Here is an 18,481-nt window from a genome sequence, read left to right as displayed (position 1 = left end):
TATTCAACCTAAAACTCCTCAAAATATATAAACTTTAAATTACTTTCCAATCTTTTTTCTTCTTTATATGCATGGCAAATTACAAAAACAAATGACGATCTGTGTTATTTTCTTATATCTTTAGGATTTACATTACCTGCAGAATTAATACTTTTCTTGCAACCAAGGCTGCTTAACAATGATCGCTTATGAAAACATCACCCTTAATTTCTAAGCGGTAAAAAGAGGATTGGGTTTAGGTGTTAATTTAATCGGAACTTGTTGTTGGATCAGAAGGGAACATTAATCCGCGTTCGAATCGAGAAAAAACATTGTTTATAATGCCATTTTTTTCTGATATAGTCTGCAAGGCACGTGTAGACCTGGGCTTCATTGTGGATGGTTCCGGAAGTGTTGGCCGTGCCAACTTTATCAGATGTTTGAACTTCATCAAAAACTTGGTGAGCTCGTTTACTATCTCACCTCGATATTCAAGGGTGGGCATCTTAGTATACTCTCATCGCGTCATCCCAGTATTCTCGTTCGGAAGATACCAACGTCTCGGCGACGTACTGCGTGCTATCAACAAGATCAAGTACCCTAGCGGAGGAACCAAGACAGGTCGCGCGCTATCATTCTCAAGAAAGTTCCTGTTTGCAAGGAGTAATTACCGAAAGGTCCTCATATTGATGACAGATGGCAAGTCGTACGACAAAGTGAGGCAGCCAGCCGCGACGTTACGAAACATGGGTGTGGAGGTTTTTGCTTTGGGCGTTGGAAAACGTTTCAGCATGCGGCAGCTCATTCAGACAGCAAGCAATCGTCGGCATGTTTTTACCGCAGACTTTAAAAACTTGGGTTCATTTGTGAGAGCGATTAAGCAGAAGGCTTGCAAAGGTAACCTCTTTTTTTAGCATACGTATTACCTTGAAGTAAGGGAGTATTAAATTTTATGTTCATTATGGTGTTGATGCGAATGTGGTGTCATGAATCCAGCGTAACCTGCATCGCACAGGTCACATTCAAATTTTTTAACAAGACACTGTTGGATCTTAGACAACAACTCCATGTTCGTAAATTTTTAAGGTTACTTGAAAAATTGAAGTGGCTTGTTTATAAATGTGAACGTGAACTATGCCATGCAGGTTATGTCGGATGCACATGCCGTCACTGTCAAATTTCCAGATAAGTAACAATGAAATTGCTTGGAAAATCGCTTGAATGAAACAAATTACCTTGGTGTCAAATGTATTTAGAATTAAGATATACCATGATCTTACGCAGCGTTCACACTTGCTGCCCGAGCATGGTGCCCGAATGCGATACTCGTTAGGCACTGATACTAAAAGCTTCCTCAACCGCTTTGGAACCTCTGTTTGTTATAAATTGCGCCAGGTCAGTTTTTCCCTTTCGTTTTTGTTGGCTTGCGTAGACACCTTTTTTTAAGTACCGACGCTAGAATTCGGCACGTTTCTGGTGCTGGAGACATTGTATTCGGGCACAAAAGTGGGCACCGGGTTCAGTGCGCATAACATTTTATTTAGTTTTGCGGCAGTCCACTGCTTTGTAGACGCTGCTAGGCTGATGTTTTAAATTGGCGTCCGACAGGGCGAAATGGGGTAACTATGTACATAGTTATATATCGGGTATTCAAGGTGTGAACATTACACTATTTGTTTTTAGTGTTGTTATTGTTGTTTATGTTGTTTCCGTGTCGGTGGTGTTTTTCTTGAGGGGGTTATGCTTTGTTTTTGTTGTTGCTATTGTTGTTGTTGTTTTGTTTTGTTTTTTTGTAGTAGTAGTCTATGCTCTTTCGTTGTTACGATTGCTGTTAGTGTTATTCATGTTAGAAAGTATCGTCTATTAGAACAGCATTTCAGCAATCTATCAATTTTTTTCTCTCCTTTTTAGGTTTGAAAAAACCCAACAAGCCACGTAAGTATAAAAAGTGTTACACTTTTGTACTATAAACATCTATCTTAAATTCAGCTTGTTTCAAGGTACATGTTTTTCGAAAACTGGTCCCTTCAGTTGATATCATACCACTACACAGACAATGGGCAACGGTTTAAGTAATATTATCTGAAGAAAATATGAATCAACAAGTCGGTGACCGTATGGATTATTTTATTTATTGGGTTAGGGGAGACATGCATAGCTGAATAATTAATATCCATCTTTAGACAGATATCTTTTCTTTGTTTCCTAACAGACGCCATATCGTCTATCGCCATATTTCCGTTTAGTAAAGCATACGGGGGACGAGAAATACGGAAGAGAAACCCGGCTGGTCGTCCCATCCGGGTCTTTTTTTCCCCAGGCCCTGATGGACTACCATATGGCTCTTACTACTTCCCTGGCCGACGAAGTAGTTACGTGGAAATCCCGAACAGAGGAACACTGGACTTAAGGAGCTGTGTGACCATATTAGGGTGGATATATCACCAAGGAAACGCGGGTCCAATCGTGAACTATAAACGCAATGGATGGGGAGTGCACTTATGGATGGTAAGTCCTAAGACGCTCTTTGTACGATACACGCAGCGTCTTGGCCGGCGCTTCACACATGCTTTGGCGTACCGTGGAGTCAGGCCGCGAACTTGGCAATTCGTGGGAACGTCCTACAACAAAAATACGGGTGTTGCCAAGCTCTATATCAACGGCAAGATGGTAGCACGTCGCAAGATTGGCAAGATATCATTGGCTACAAATTACGAGATCAGAGTTGGAGCACGACAAGGTGACCGACGCTACTTCCGCGGAAGAATTGCCTGCCTGCAATTTTACAGTGCAGCTCTGACCACCAATATGATCCGACGGCGTATGAAGACTTGCTTTAGAAAAGGTAGGCGCTTGTAAAATGACATGGTTTTTTGTCATGATATTAATGTTTTAGGTAAATTCTATGTTGAAATCATTACTTAATGCCTTTACGCATACACAAAATGCTCCTGTAGAGTTAAGAAGAAGATGTCGAACACATTTCACTGGGGAATACTAACAATAATATTTTTTGGTAATTTTTGCAGGCATAGCTTTAAAAATTGAAAAAATTGGCCCAACTTTCAATCCATGTTTATCTGTGCCATCCGTTTTCAACAAACGAAAGGAAACAGTGTCACTCCCTAAATATAGTATTAAATAACAATTCAACCGATACAAAGACATCTTTCAGCTTTTTTAAAAGATACAAAATAGCGTGACGTAGCCACTTTAAGTAAATGACCCAGTATTACAAGTAATCTCTACAAAAAAAATGAAAGTCAAACTGTTATGGTTACGGGTGACTGTATACACAGTAGCAGGGGCACCCAACGACAGTTTTCTCCTTATACATTGAAAACACTTTTTAGGCTGTCAAGAGTACTTCTAGAAATGCATTCTAAGTGGCGCTATAAAATTTGTATCTGTTCGGTCACCGTAGGGGAACTCGAGTCTCTACGAAATTACAAGAGATTCATCTTTATTATTCCGAAAATTTTAGGGGTAATTTGACGTATTACGAAAGTGAGAATTTTTCTAATTCCTCTCTCCATCACATTTTTGAATCCGAAAATTTTAGGTTTCCTTTTTTCTGTCAAAAATGGCCTAACCTAAGGAGTGAAATATGAAAAAAATAAACTTAAGAAAATCGTAGGGCATTCATTAGAGAAGCTTTAAAAATTTGTACATGAATGGCACGGTCATTTAGAAATTTTTAGCCGTCCTCTAGTAATAGAAAATCCTAGGCAATATCTGCCTCTCCGAACAGCTATTTTACAGAAAGCAGTCGTTGGGTGCCTCTGACATAGTTACCAGCTATATTTGTCCCAAAAGAAACTCGCACAAACTATCCAAAGATGACTGATCGTAACAAACATAGTCAAATAAAGGTGGATCTTGAATATTTTGCCGTAGGGTCGAGGCCTGTTCCTGTGCCCAGACCAAGACCTGGTGGAAGAGGTAAGTATATAAACTAAATTTACAAGAATTTCAAAAACGAGTCCTTTATACTGTTTATAGATAACCTGTGAGCGATTTCAGTCGTTTGCCAACGTGTTGTTTAGTTCAGTAGTACATTGGATACAAAAAACAGTTGAATACTCTCTGCCAACACTGAACAGACAATTATAAGTGACTTCGAAAAACCTTCTTGCTTCTACATCCTTCATGGTGCATGTTCCTTTATTTGTCAAAAATACGCCTCTAATTTATGATTTACGGACAATGCAACATGTAATCCTTTTTAGCATTGGATTAACTTGGAAAAGAAGAAGAATTTTGCGTTACATTTAATTTTTTTCTTTAGTTTGCAAAGCTAAACTTGACCTTGGTTTTGTCATTGATGGCTCTGGTAGCGTGGGAATCAAGAACTTTAAGCGCTGTCTTCAGTTCATAAAGAACATGGTTCGCACATTCGTCTTATCGCGCCGTTTCACACGAATTGGTGCCGTTCTGTATAACACCAGGGCTTACAAGATATTTGGATTTAATCGGTATGGAAACAAAAACCAGGTCCTTAAAGCTGTAAGCCTCATACGGTACCCAAGGGGAGGGACCAAGACAGGCAGGGCCCTTAGATACGCGTACCGTTATCTCTTCCGTCGAAGTAAGAGACGAAAGGTATGTATGATTTTACTGCTGTAACGTATAAGAGTGTCGAATGGAAAATTCACAGAATAATAGTTGTTCCTTCCCTTTCCACAGTACTCACGTTATGCCCTTAGCGCTGAAGCTACGGTAAAACAAACAACAAAACGTACAACTTTTTTGTAACATTGCTACAAAACGAGTTGAAAAGATAGGTTCCGCGTTTTACTGACTTCTGATTGAATAAAATTACGCCGGTATCACGCTATACACGGGTCTTAACGTCACTTGCTACAAAGCAAGTTTGCCTTGGGCCGCTAAAACGAGCAACATTGAAAGATTTTGTTGCAAAAAGTAAAATCAAGTACCTACTTTCTACAACAACATTTCTCCACGTGCAACAACGCGATTTGTTACAAGACAGGTTGGGTGGTGAAACGGGCAACATCGGTATTCAACTCGTTTTGCAGCAATAGCAATGTTGTAAAACAAAATGCACTTTTTTGGATAGATGTGTATGAAATAAATCAAATAATAATCAGCTCCCAACATCAGTGGCTTCATAACTCAGTTGATTAGACCATCGCACCAGTAATGTGAGTTCACGGGTTCAAATCCCGTTGAAGTTCTGAATTTTTTTCAGGCTTCTTACGCAATTGCATAAATTGCTTTCACAGCTTCGAGGATCATTCTTCATTTGCTTGCACGTGTTTGTTACCTGTTTTACTGTATCGTAAAGAACGTTCGTCAAGGCACATGCATGAAAATGATGATAGTTAACATGGGTGACCCCAGCCTTTATCTTAGTGTGTTGAATGTTTAGGCTTGGAATTGAATGTTACCTTTACACGTCGTTCGATGATGTAGTGTAATGATCAAAGCGGTCACTTAAGTAAGTTTTTCAGAAAAGGCCTTCTGATTCGCATTCTCATTTAAGGCCGTCAGGGCCTAAGTCGCCTGTAACCATGGGGCGCGAAAGAGATCCAGTGTTACTAACAGAACACGTACAGTTGAATACGAGAAGGCCTGGCTTTGAAAAAACAGAATAATCTCTCAAGCAATGGACAAGCAATTTGTTATGTCACGTGCATAGACCATACAATTAATGTGATCGATAATTTCCTTTTTCGTCTTCTTAAGGTGTGTATTGTCATGACAGATGGTCGCTCGTACGACAGCGTGACTGCACCTGCGCGAACCATGCGCAAAGGAGGAGTTGAAGTGATCTCATTGGGTTTGGGATTGCGTTACAACATTCGCCAATTACGACAAATGGCATCCAACCGTCGGCTCGTGTTCACAGCACGGTTCAGAAATCTGAATTCGGTTGTCAGAGTGATAAAAAGGAAAGCTTGCGGTGCAACAGGTCGGTAAACACTGAAACAAACAAGGTATTATTGTAACAGGGTGTTAAAATGTGAGTAGCGTGTTTGGCAGCCAAGGCAAAATAACCCTTATGCTTTATAGCTAGTTTTGATAGTAGTGTATGTAAAAGGAAAGTCATTTTTCCTTTTCCTTTTCTTTTTTTAAACCCTATCCTTTTAAATTTTTTCCTACCTTAGGTGTAAAGCCGAGACCACCTCCTCGACCCAAACCTCCACGTCCTGGACAGGCTACTTACTACTGGGAAGGTTGTTATAATGACAAAAGAAGACGAGCTATTAAATCTAGACTCGGCAACTTCCACAGGCACAAAGATCCTATCAACGCATGTGCTATGGCAGCCTTAAGGCGAAGTTACAAAGTCTTTGCAGTAGAGAACGGTGGAGAATGTTACTCGGGCCCACGGGCGTATCAGACATATAACCGATATGGACCGACCAATCGCTGCAGGCGAGGAAGAGGAGGATCATGGGCAATGGATGTGTACAAATTTGGAAAACGTAAGTCTAGTTAAAAATTTCTCTGTTGATCCATGGCATGAGGTGCCTTGGACTGGCCGTCTTCAGAATTAAGGATAATCTAAATCCGTTTTTACCGTAAGATTACTCCCTGACATTTACAACCCTGATTGGCTGACATGTACAATAGTTGTTTTTACAGTTATTACCGTGTTTGATGTGGCAACAAGACGAAAAGGTCATTCTGCATTGAAATAATCCATTAACCTCGTTTGATCGTTTGTATGCCTTCTTGGGCATAGGAATATTTGACCGTAGTATCAACTGTGGTTATATATGTACACAACATTTCAGTTGTTTCAACACCTTGGGGGAAAAAATATTTCCAACGTCTTTGCCTATCCTCATTCCAAACCACTTTCAATTGAAAGAGCTCAAGAATCAAAGTAGAGAGAACCATATGTGTTCACTTTCTTTTCTTGCCCCATTCATGCCTCGAATTTTATTGGGCCTCAGTATAAAACTGACCATAGATTTGTGCCTCATGCGGTTGTCAGCGTATTGCTCCTGCCAAAAGCAAAAAAGTTCAGTTCAGCTGGTGGTTTCAACTTTTGGTCTGCCAAACCTTATTAATGCACAAGTACTGTAATGATGGTGTGAACAGAACAAAGTGGTAGAGGTCTCTAAGTAGATTTAACCAGAAGCCTTAATATGTCGAATAAAAACAACAACAACAACACCAAAGGTCTTCATGAATTTTTCTTATTGATGACCAAACATTAAACTTAGTCATGTGATAGAAATTAATGCCACATACTAGTGTTTTGCTTTTGTCTAAACATCCTCTGTTATATTCTAGTTCGTGGCTGGTCCAATGTCGTTATCCGAAACCTTGGCTGTTTTAGAGACAAACGAAGGCGATCTGCAGGAAGTATGGTGGCTAACTTGAGAGGCTTGAAGTATGCTGTCAGAGACTGCGCGCGCCAAGCCCGAAAGCGAGGTTACAGAATCTTTGCCGTACAGAACGGTGGCGAGTGCTTTATGGGTCCGAGAGCGAAAATCACATACAAAATGTACGGTCGATCAAAGCGATGTCGAGGAGGGAAAGGAGGTCCTTGGGCAAATGATGTTTATATCATTATCATAAAAGGTACACTCCGAGATCTGTTCAGTGGTGATTTCAGAAAACATCTGATGACTGAATAGACTTCTTGTCTTTAGAGTTTAGTGGGCATGCCCTGTAGACTTAATATGGTCAATGGTGTTCACAGTCCACACTTCTGAGTGGAGTATCGTCCAAATCAACCCGATTAAGGTTAAGCGAATGGAACGAGGAAAATTCCAATTACTTGATCGGAATAATTCCTCTCTCAAAACTAAAAATCGCCCAGTGCGATTGCGACAAGTATTCCCGCCCTGGACACAAAACTGTCAACCTCTGAAAACATTATCTTAATTTTCATGACTCGCACAAACTCTTTCTCCAAGTTGGTGAATTGGTGAATTTAGAAGTCAAATACCTATCTCTGTCAATCAAGGAGTTGAATCGAATCATAGGAAGTCTGTTGTACTATGTATACTCAAGGAATATTTATTAATAAGTTGAAGGACTAAAAACAAAAATCGGAAGATGTTATTAGCTACGATTACTTTTGTGGAAATATTCTTTGTCATTTAAATGCAGCTGAAACAACTCCCAACAATTTTGGGACTTGTTGGCAAACAATGTTGCGCCCGTTTGCACGGGGCACGGGGTTTCAAACTTTGCAGAACAACACGCAACAACATCGAACAACATGCAACAGGGTGTGCAAACGGACGCAACATCCAACAATGTTGGGAGTTGTTGGCCAACAATGTTGCGTCCGTTTGCACGTAGCTTAGCCTTTAGTCATTTTGGTGTTCTGTGTTCTTTAGGTCGACCACGGCCCAGACCTAGACCGAGACCAAGGCCACGGCCCAGACCTAGACCAAGACCGAGGCCACGACCCAGGCCTAGACCAAGACCGAGGCCGCGACCCAGACCCAGACCTAGACCTAGACCACGGCCAATACCTGTTCCCAGACCGTCTGGCAAAGGTAGGTACATAACAAAGAATGTGTGCCTAATTGTTTGAACCGTGGATTTAATGTTGCGTCCAATTTGCGCTTTGAAGACATGGCTTCAGACGTGGCTGCTGTAAAATCGCACTGATCCATATAAAACCTCTCATTGGCATGGATTTTCATGGAAGGGTTTGCAGAACCTTAGGAGCTAGGAGTCAAACACTCTAATCGAATCACCTGTATACGGTCGAATTTGTTATTATTACTGCATCACTTGCTTAGTATTATTTTAACCTTTTTCTTTTTTCTCTCAGTTTGTCGTGCACGTCTGGACTTGGCTTTCTTGATTGACGGTTCTGGCAGCATTGAGCGTTCAGGCAGAGGCAACTTCCGGCGCTGTCTAAATTTCGTCAAAAAAATGGTATCTTCCTTCAAAGTGTCACCCTCCTTCACCCGGGTTGGCGTAGCTCTCTTCTCATCTCGAACTTGGCTTGTTTTTGGTTTCAACCGTTTCAGAAATAAGCGACAGATCTACCGAGCAATAGATAGAATCAGGTATCCGAGTGGAGGAACAAGGATTGGAAGCGCACTTCGCTTTGTAAAATACAGACTTTTCCAAGGGAGCAGACAGCGAAAGGTGGGCATTGCAAAGTTGAATACTTTACGTATTTGCTTAGAAAAGAAATCATTTTCTGGAACTTAGATGTCGCTCATTAAAAACTGAAGCTGAGCATTTAAGTTTAAATGATTCCGCCATTGAATAAATGATGTGAAACTTGACAACAGCAAACAAGACACATTCATTTTTTTGTTATTTCGTTTTCCCGTGGAAAGCAGTCTTTTTTGACAGCGACATTAGAGTTTAACGGTGTAATTCTGTTTATCTTACAATGCAGCAACTAAAAAAACAATATTGAAATGGTAAGCTGTCTATATTACAGCTATAATAATCAATTTAACCACGTACTTCCTCCGATTTAACTTTGATGACGTTAATATTCTGGATTTATTTCTTTTATTAGGCCCTTATTTTGCTAACGGATGGCATGTCGCAGGATCGAGTCTTAAGGCCATCTCTCGCGCTTCGTCACAGTGGAGTAAACACTTTCGTAGTTGCAATCGGAAGAAGAACGAGCCGTCGACAATTGACTCAAATCGCGCCCAGTTCGAAGAATGTTTACAGAACAAGCTTTGCCAGACTAAATTACCTTGTACGGTCCATCAAGAGACAAGTCTGTGCAGGGAAAGGTGGGATTGAAACTTAGTTTACTTTTGCTCTGGTAATTGTATGTGGGACAACGTCATGTTTTTAACACAAATGAAAGTGAATATCAAGGAAGGGGTTTCAAATTATGAATTATTACTGCCATATTTCTGACTGTTCTTACTTCTCCAAGTCGTAATATTCTCTTCTCCTTGAGTGTTTACCATTTTTGGCTCGCTAAGTAAGTATAAGGTTCCTTGGAAATTTACAAGTTGAACCAGAAAGCTTCGTTGTGATGTTAGAATTTTTGACATATCGAGACCTTTGGCTTATTGCTGCAAAATTGGTGTAGGCGTCGCAGTTTATTTGTCGACGCGTCGATTCGAACTGTTCGGATTGCCGTCTGGGTTCGAGCCGTAGCGTTCCCACAGCGAAACCCGGTGATGGACCAAGTATCTTGTTCAGTGGGTGAAAGTTGTAACACTCGTGGGTGGTTAACAAGGGAAACTTCCAGCTCTGTGTACCTATATGGTTCTGAACACCTTTATTTTCCTTGAATTGTTACAAAAATGGTTCTTTATTGCGCACATATAATAAAATGCATATGTTTATTTCTATCACAGTCCCAGCTGGGCCCAGGCCTTCTGGTCGAGGTAAGTCAATGCCTTAATAGCCCATTTTGGAGTTCTCTATGACCGCTGAATTAAAGAAATGAAGACGCATTTTTTACAGCCTTAGCCTCAATCTGAAAAAATATATTCACAAATTCCAATGAGAAAATGACCTGTTTATTACTCTGTCTATTGTGTATATTCAAATTTCAAACACTTACTTGCCAGAATTTCTGAATATTTTACTTTACGTCGAGGTTAACCCTGTATGAATGTGTCATTAATATTTGTATTCAGCGGTGATTTTTAATTCGAAACTGGACTATTTCAAAGTTCTATTTCTTGTGTTCTCTTTCATTTACTGATACTTTTATGGAACTCGTGCTCTCATTTAAATTCCATATACGTCTTGACTTCACTTTTCTATTTTTTTTTATTCAGTTTGTCGTCGACGACTAGACCTGGCTTTCTTGATTGATGGATCTGGGAGTATCGAAACCTCTGGTCGCGGTAACTTCCGACGATGTATTGAATTTGTCAAGACCGTAGTGTCGTCATTCAGTATTTCCCCCAGCCGTACCCGTGTGGGGGTAGCTTTGTTTTCTTCCCGTGCTTGGCTGATACTGAACTTCTATCGCAGCACGAGCAAGGCAAAAGTGTTGTACACCATAAGCAGAATCAGATACCCTCATGGAGGAACCAGGATTGGAAAGGCTTTGTACTTTGTCCTGAATCGATTGTTTAGACGAAGCAGAAGAGCGCTTAAGGTAAAACTTTATAAAGGAATGAGGCTTCATAATTTTCTTCCCAATAAAATGTTTTACGTTATTTCATTACTCGTGCAAAGGAATCAATTTTTTTTATGTTACCAGTGCATTTAAACCATAACTAACGGTCTATTTTCTCTAATCTCCTACGCACTGTATCTGAATTTCGTTTCCTCTGCAGGCTCTTGTCGTTCTGACGGATGGCATCTCACAAGACTCAGTTCGAAAACCCGCACTTGCTCTACGGAGCAGGGGTGTATGGGTGTTCGCTTTAGGAATCGGCAGACGGTACCGAAGAAGACAACTTCAACAAATAGCTACAAACAGGCGATTAGTGTTCACCGGCAACTTTAGACGGCTGATTCAGGTGGCTCGACGAATCGCAAGAAGATTGTGCCGAAGTAAGATCCAAATTTAGTATCTTTGTTATAGATGTGAAATACTCGCCCTAACTCTAGGATTTCTGGCCCGTCAAGCAACCACTATGGTAGCTTCAACGTTTTTGTTGTACTTAGCCCACGCCTCTTACCTAGGATAGCTTTATTTATTTAAGTCCTTGACTTACTTGTTGTTAATTACCATCCAAACTGCTTGCATCTGATCAATAATAAACCTGTTTGTGCCAGGTCGCCCACTTCGTCCCAGGCCTTCCCTTCCAGGACCCATCATAAGGCCAAGTGGCCCCGGTAAGTCATTCGAATTTTGTATTTCTTGCATCCAATTCGTTTCTCAGCCAATCACAAACAACCAGATGCCTAAAACAAAAATTTCCTTTTAAGTTTTTCCGACGAAAGTGTGAAAAGTTTGTCAAAAGACCTGTACTTCGCATTTACAAGGGAAATCCGGAAATCTGGTCGGAAATCAAATGGTTCGCGCCATTCCCTTCGGGGAGCTTCAGAGAACATGGGTTGTGATTTGAGGGGATGCAATTTTTCTACTCTTTTTAGTCTGTTTAGCTGATTTGGATATACATTATCAGTAACGGGTCGTTCTACCACCACGTCAAATTTCATAGTTTTATGTTTATGCACAAGATTTCCAGTCGTTTGGTTTGTGTCAATGGTAAGCACCACAGGTGAAAAAAGAAACTGAGGAAAACCCTGTAGGTAGCATTAGTAAAAAGACGTCGTATTAAAAACAACGCCCAACGATGTGAACTGGGCAAACCCCGCCACTCGGTGCCCATTAAGTTAGTTTCACAGCAAGGTCGGCAAGTGAGGACCTGAGAGTGAGTTAAACGTTAGTAACATGAATACTATAAACAATCAGGCAATCAAAGAGTGGCAATAAATGACTGTCGTGCTCATTATATAGCTCAGAACTGCGAACCTTCACACGAAAGCTAAGCATTATTAGGATTTTTTAATAAATCTAGACCCTTTTAATTTTCAGTGTGTCGCAGACGTCTTGATTTGGCTTTCTTAATAGACGGATCTGGAAGTATCGAGGCGTACGGTCGAGGAAACTTCCGTCGATGTCTCAATTTTGTCAAACGAGTAGTGGCGTCTTTCCACATCTCCCCGAGACACACCCGAGTTGGCGTTGTTTTGTTCGCTTCCCGTGCATGGCTAGTGTTCAATTTCAGACGCTTTAGAAACAAACATGGCGTTTTATACGCTATAAGTCGCATCAGGTACCCGAGAGGAGGTACAAGAATTGGACGCGCGCTGACATTTGCCAGATATCGGTTGTTTAAAAGAAGGAACAATAGGCGGAAGGTAAGTGTTGAATGTAAAGTCCTTCATTCAGAGCCATTCCCCAGTTGAGTCGGATCCAGTAATGTCCATCCCGTGGAAAGTGTTGACGGTCGGACATTTTTTGGAATTGCTGATTTATGACACTTTACAGTTGAGTATGATGAAAGTTTTAGAAACCAAACGTAAATTTAAGCCTTCTTCGAAATCTTAGATTCTAAATGTCTTAGAATCGTGCCCTCAAGTCTTCGAAAAAGAATGCTTTTAACCAGACTCCCCTGTTAAGAAGCTATCAAGAATCCAAACACATTTTCCAAGCCGGTGTAAGGTTGGGGTTAGGTTGTGCCTTGTCGCCTGAAACAATTCTGTGTTTGGAAACCTGATGAAACACTCCTTCTTGTGTTTAAGGTAGCATTAAGATTCCGAATTCCAGGAAGAAAAACAAGTTTTGTTTGTTGGATAGCTCTAATATCCATTTTAACGGACACACCAAAGACAAATTGCTCATGGCTTGTAACAATAAAATATGCGATTGACGAAACAATTGTCTCTTCCTTGGTGTTAATATATATGGTCTACGATTTCCACTCCAGGTTCTGATCATCATGACTGATGGCATTTCACAAGACAGGGTTGTAAGACCGTCACGTGACCTCCGAAACACGGGCGTGCGTATTTTAGCGCTTGGAATCGGCAAAAAATTCAGACGGGTTCAGCTTATTCAAATGGCAGCGAGTCGACGATATGTGTTCAACGCTGATTTCGGAAGCCTGAACCGAGTGGTGAGGTCCATCAAACGAACAGCATGTGGAGGTAATTAGAATGTGTTATGGCGCCATAAACCAGTGGTTTGTTCAATATAACTAGTGAGCACTCTTTTTATAAGAACCTTTTTGCAAGAACGTTCAGCATTAAATTTGTCAAAATATTAAGAACATGCTAACAACATACCCGAGGCTCAGAGAAGAACAATTTATTTTTCACTGCTTTTAAATCGTACTTTCCTAAATCCAGAAAATCTGTTTTACATAATGTTCTACATCGAATCAGAGTGCAAGTAAAATTTTGTTTTTTCAACACATTCCTATTGTGTATGGTCAATGATACATTTACATTGTACTTGTACAATTCATTAATGTGAAAACTATAATCATTGTCTTGCCTATATGTACCTTAAAGTTATCAGATTTCCGTTAGGGACATATTTAGGCTGAAGCTGCCCAGAAAATGAGAACGGTCCAGGCTCAACTCAAAAAATGAACGTTCTTATAAAAAAGATGTGGTACAAGTGTAATGTACAAGTGTAGCTGTAGTTTTCAAAGTCTGAAGTAACTTAATAGTCACTTGTCTTGGTTCGAGATTCCTTCGGGATTGAAATATGATATATGCTTTCATGAAACTATGAACGTGTGTTGCAGAAGCTACGCGAGATTCAGATATGTGAAAAAAACAATTTGAAACCCAATTGAGTTTCAAGTTAAAAGGGCAACTTACGTAAAGGTTTCACCTTGCCTAAGATGCACACTCTCATGCTTGGAATAGCTTTAAATTAATCTTGTGTCTGTGTTGTAGCCAAAGGACTGAGGCGAGCTAGAGGAAGAGGCCGACGAGGACGTCGTATACGATGGAGACGATTCGGACGTAAATTGCGACGTGGCAGACGAATTCGTCGAATAATGATGAGGCGACGTGGACGACGAATTCGTCGCATACGTCGGCGTCGCAGGCGAAAAATGATGCGTGGACGACGAATACATCGCATAAGGATGAGACGACGTGGACGACGAATTCGAGGTGTACGTCGGCGTCGCAAGCGAAAAATAATGCGTGGACGACGAATACATCGCATAAGGATGAGACGACGTGGACGACGAATTCGAGGTGTACGTCGACGTCGCAAGCGAAAAATGATGCGTGGACGACGAATACATCGTATAAGGATGAGACGACGGGGACGACGAATTCGTAGAATACGCAAGCGTCGCAGGCGAAAAATGATGCGTGGACGACGAATACGTCGCCTAAGGATGAGACGACGGGGACGACGAATTCGTGGAATACGCCGACGTCGCAGGCGAAAAATGATGCGTGGCCGACGAATACGTCGGATAAGGATAAGACGACGTGGACGACGAATTCATCGTATACGTCGGCGTCGCAAACGGAAAATGATGCGTGGACGACGAATACGTCACATAAGGATGAGACGACGGGGACGACGAATACGCAGACCAATCAGACGAAGACGAGGGAAGCAAAGTATGTGGAACTGATAATCGCATACTCTAATTTATCTATGTTATTTTAGCTTTACAGCAGTGGTGCATAAAACGAGACGTAAGTAGTAATAACCTCCTTGCGACTCTCTTCCGCAGGGGCCGGAAAGAAAAGAAGCTTAGTTATTAAAATACCCAACCATAACGATGGCATTGGTGAGTCACCAGGCAATAATCTCCGGATGGCGTGGGGCGAACGAAGCACAATAGCAAGGTTCAAGAATTCAGGTGAGTGACCACAACATCAACTCTAATTACGTCTGTAATGCAGTGACTAAGATTAGACCCATGAGCCCTTGTTTGAGATTATCTACCCCTCCCCCCCGTGGATTTCTTCTTCCAGGAGCCAGATTCACAGGCGCGTCCTGACGTATCTCCTAATTATAAACAACAGACTATTGTTATGATGGCCAAGCAATAAATTGAATTGCTTTGTGATGACAATATGACACAATCTTACATACGTTGTGAGGATGTAATACAATGAAGAAGAAACCATCACGATGATGAGCACGGTTAAACCTCTTGAGCTGTGCTGAAGTTTCAAACTCGATCATGACCACCTTTGCTACATCCAATATCCTGGTCGTGTGAATTTGTCAATGCCATGACGAAGGAAGGCTTCTTAAAAGGAGCACAAGTTTGCAAACCTTGTCATAATCTCATCACTAGAATGTTGCGCATTCACTGTCATTTGAATATGCCTGTGTCCAGACTATTGCAAGGCAGTTACCTTCGTCCATTACCTGTTACAAATCTGGCTAACGCAGACTACCTATTTGCAAACCGTGATAATTCTTTTAGGCTCCTGCTTATCATCGGTAAAAGTTATGTCGGTATTTCATCTCCCCATCGCTGTAATACCTGTACAGCATCAAGGACAAATATGAAGGAAAGCTGTAAACTGTGATAACTCTCTTAGGCTCCTGCTTATTATCGGTAACTGATGTTTTAAGTATTTCATCTTGTTATCGAGAGATATCTTACTATTGCTGTGTTTTCTCTACAGCATCAACGACAAAAATGGACGTAAGCTGCCTGTGGCACTTCAAATCGTCTGTAAACAATTCTGTTCTTATTGATGAAGTACGTGGTCGAAAAATCCATTTAGAGGGCGGTGCCCTTGTAACAAATACAGCCGAAAGGGGTCTGGTTGTAGATACCAATGGCGGATGGATTTCTCTGAAAGAAACTAATGGTAAGTTCCGTAGAAACGACGTTAATAACTGGAACAAACGCGTCAAAAAAGAACACATTTACCACACTGTGAGGTTTTAGTGAAATATTAAACAGTATAAAAGAGGAAGTCTATCTTTCCCAACTCTACGATTGTGAAGGAAGAAGGAGAATATACTGAAGGAGGCCTTTTTTTACTTCTAATTGTGTGAAATTCATTAAGAGAATCCAAGTTTGTCCTTCCGAGAGGATATAAAGAGGACTGAAAAGAAAGAATGTTCATAGTCTGAGAAATGACATGGATAATTATCATTATTTTATCAGTTTTTGCCAAGTATCACTACGATTTTGCAAGACAGTATGCAAATAAAGCTTGCAGGAAAAATCCTTGCATTCGCGAACAAAGGTTTTGGTCTTTAGGCAGTAGGCGATGGCTGCATGTCATTATTGCTGGCGTAGTGATGAAATACATCAGCGTAAAAACGCTTTTTTTCCGTATCTGATGCTTTTAATGGTTTTATTGCGTTAAGCGCTAACAAAACTGAATTATTCGTTCAGACACCTGCTTTAGTGATCCCGGACGCTGCGCAGACAACGGCATAACGGTCATGTCGTGGTTAAAACTCAACAAAACGTCGCTCAACAAGACGACAAGCTCCTACATCATGTCGAGTGGCGGCCAGTCTACTAAAGCGCGTGGTTTTGCCGTTTTGTATTTGCCAACAAGGTACATCGTGATACTAAGCATAAAGAACAAACAGTGGAAACTGGACACACCTGTTCTTCCTAGCGGTTGGTTCAACCTCGCTTTCACTTGGCGGGAAAAGGGTCAACTCAAGCTTTTTGTCAATGGTACCCTCGTAGCCAGCGCTAGGCCGGCACTTGTTTCCAGACCTCAGGATTCGTTCACAACATTTGTAATTGGTCGGCCAAACAATTCAGATCAACCGCTGTATGGCTTCCCATTAAAGATCGATAACTTGGCGTTCTGGGAAAGAGAACTATCTGAGCGGGAAGTCAAAACTGGTAGGTACTTTTGCTTTTTAACTGAATTAATGTAAGAACATTGTAATCAGTGTTGATTCTAGCTATAATTCACGTTTAATAGTTCGCCTAACATTATGGAAGCAGTGATTATTTCGAAAAACACCAGGCAAGTTGATTTTACCAAAAAAAATATCCAGCCCATGAAAATAAACTGTCAGACTGAATTTAATGAAGTATTTTTTTATTTTACCAGCAATGCACTTTGAGTCAAGCAAACTGAGTAAATTTCAAGGGAAAGACCAGAATAATTAAGGTAAGGTGTTATTTTACTGTGATCTTACCACGGCAGTTGCTTCAATACCATGTTCTGTGATGAGACACTTATAGTTTCGTTTGGAGAAAAGCGGAGATTCCCAAAGTGCGCGGCTGGTTAAAAACCCTTGGATCAGTGGCCTGCTTAGAAGCGAAAAAGTTCACGTTCCGCTGACATCAATGAGAAGAAATTGTAGACTGGAACAGAAGTGAATGCAGGATTACATGGCACTCAAGTGACCTCAGGACGGTCACGTAACGAGATAATTGCATCAAAGATGTTTGATAGTTCAAGCCCGCAATTCTCTTGTCACGTAACCGTCCTGTGGCCACATGACTGCTGAAAACCAAGCCATTTTTGCCGAAATCAGGAGCGAATTATCTAGAAGTAAATATTTTGTACGTCCCAGTCCCATTTCTTCTCATTCACTTTCTGTTTGCCTTTCTACTCACAGACACCGCAACCCAAGATCATGAAACGACAGATGGTCGATAGAGGTGGCAAGATATGTTGATATAATATTTTAGGATTTGCATGAGACTGTGTCTAATATAAACTTCTACTATGCATCAGTAACGATGAATATTGAAAAATAAATTATCATTGTACTTTATCACGCATCATTTTGTTGTCATAAATATTATCCTGGCCCCCAGTTGTTCAAGAGGTGGATACCGCCTTAGAATATTAATCCCTTCCACACGAAGTTGAAGTAATTCAAAGCCGCGCGATGTTTATCATTTTTGTCCCTTGTTCATTGAAAAAGACCCTCACTAAGGCAGGCCTCGTCTCTACATGAACGTGACGAGAATTCACCGGCAATCAGAGGTTAATTTAGCCTCCCCCGTAGGCGTTTTTAGAGGAGATATCCCCTAAAAACGCCTGCGGGGAAGGCCAAGGTTAATGCGTACGGTGACGTTATAGACAAATTGGTATCTTTTCTATCATTATAACATAGAATCGTAGACTTCAACATCCTCGTTCTATTCGACTGGGTTTCTAAACTTGATTGTATACT

General features: G+C 41.0%; 2 protein-coding genes across 2 annotated transcripts in view; both read left to right on the top strand.

The window, feature by feature from the left end:
- The window catches only part of LOC140953249 (uncharacterized), a 101,877-nt gene extending 87,168 nt beyond the window's left edge, over nt 1–14,709 (top strand). The window contains exons 95-113 of the mRNA XM_073402749.1: nt 343–876; nt 1,891–1,914; nt 2,192–2,824; nt 3,877–3,921; nt 4,268–4,581; nt 5,689–5,914; nt 6,111–6,431; nt 7,249–7,539; nt 8,307–8,468; nt 8,750–9,072; nt 9,458–9,683; nt 10,263–10,292; nt 10,692–11,017; nt 11,199–11,418; nt 11,644–11,703; nt 12,410–12,735; nt 13,305–13,524; nt 14,284–14,592; nt 14,681–14,709. Of these exons, the coding sequence (XP_073258850.1) occupies nt 343–876; nt 1,891–1,914; nt 2,192–2,824; nt 3,877–3,921; nt 4,268–4,581; nt 5,689–5,914; nt 6,111–6,431; nt 7,249–7,539; nt 8,307–8,468; nt 8,750–9,072; nt 9,458–9,683; nt 10,263–10,292; nt 10,692–11,017; nt 11,199–11,418; nt 11,644–11,703; nt 12,410–12,735; nt 13,305–13,524; nt 14,284–14,592; nt 14,681–14,709 (4,619 nt within the window). The remainder of the gene's footprint in view (nt 1–342; nt 877–1,890; nt 1,915–2,191; nt 2,825–3,876; nt 3,922–4,267; nt 4,582–5,688; nt 5,915–6,110; nt 6,432–7,248; nt 7,540–8,306; nt 8,469–8,749; nt 9,073–9,457; nt 9,684–10,262; nt 10,293–10,691; nt 11,018–11,198; nt 11,419–11,643; nt 11,704–12,409; nt 12,736–13,304; nt 13,525–14,283; nt 14,593–14,680) is intronic.
- A 68-nt stretch (nt 14,710–14,777) lies between these two features.
- On the top strand, nt 14,778–18,016 carry LOC140951556 (adhesion G-protein coupled receptor D1-like). Its single transcript, XM_073400832.1, has 6 exons — nt 14,778–14,970; nt 15,087–15,215; nt 15,997–16,185; nt 16,722–17,189; nt 17,404–17,463; nt 17,918–18,016. The coding sequence occupies exons 1-5, from the start codon at nt 14,793–14,795 to the stop codon at nt 17,460–17,462; spliced, it is 1,023 nt and encodes a 340-aa protein (XP_073256933.1). The 5' UTR covers nt 14,778–14,792; the 3' UTR covers nt 17,463; nt 17,918–18,016.
- The last annotated feature ends 465 nt before the right edge of the window (nt 18,017–18,481 follow it).

Source organism: Porites lutea, chromosome 11, assembly GCF_958299795.1.
Source record: "Porites lutea chromosome 11, jaPorLute2.1, whole genome shotgun sequence".
Classification (NCBI taxonomy): Eukaryota; Metazoa; Cnidaria; class Anthozoa; order Scleractinia; family Poritidae; genus Porites; species Porites lutea.
The sequence above is the reverse complement of the archived record's forward strand: the minus strand, read 5'-3'. Positions and strand labels throughout refer to the sequence as shown.

What these genes read in the sequence shown, in the direction of transcription:
- LOC140951556 (XM_073400832.1), top strand. Translation starts at nt 14,793, where the DNA reads ATGATGCGTGGCCGACGAATACGTCGGATAAGGATAAGACGACGTGGA. An exon ending in TTCTCTGAAAGAAACTAATG is followed by an intron (nt 16,186 to 16,721) that starts GTAAGTTCCGTA and finishes TTATTCGTTCAG; the next exon opens with ACACCTGCTTTAGTGATCCC. An exon ending in TGAGCGGGAAGTCAAAACTG is followed by an intron (nt 17,190 to 17,403) that starts GTAGGTACTTTT and finishes TTATTTTACCAG; the next exon opens with CAATGCACTTTGAGTCAAGC.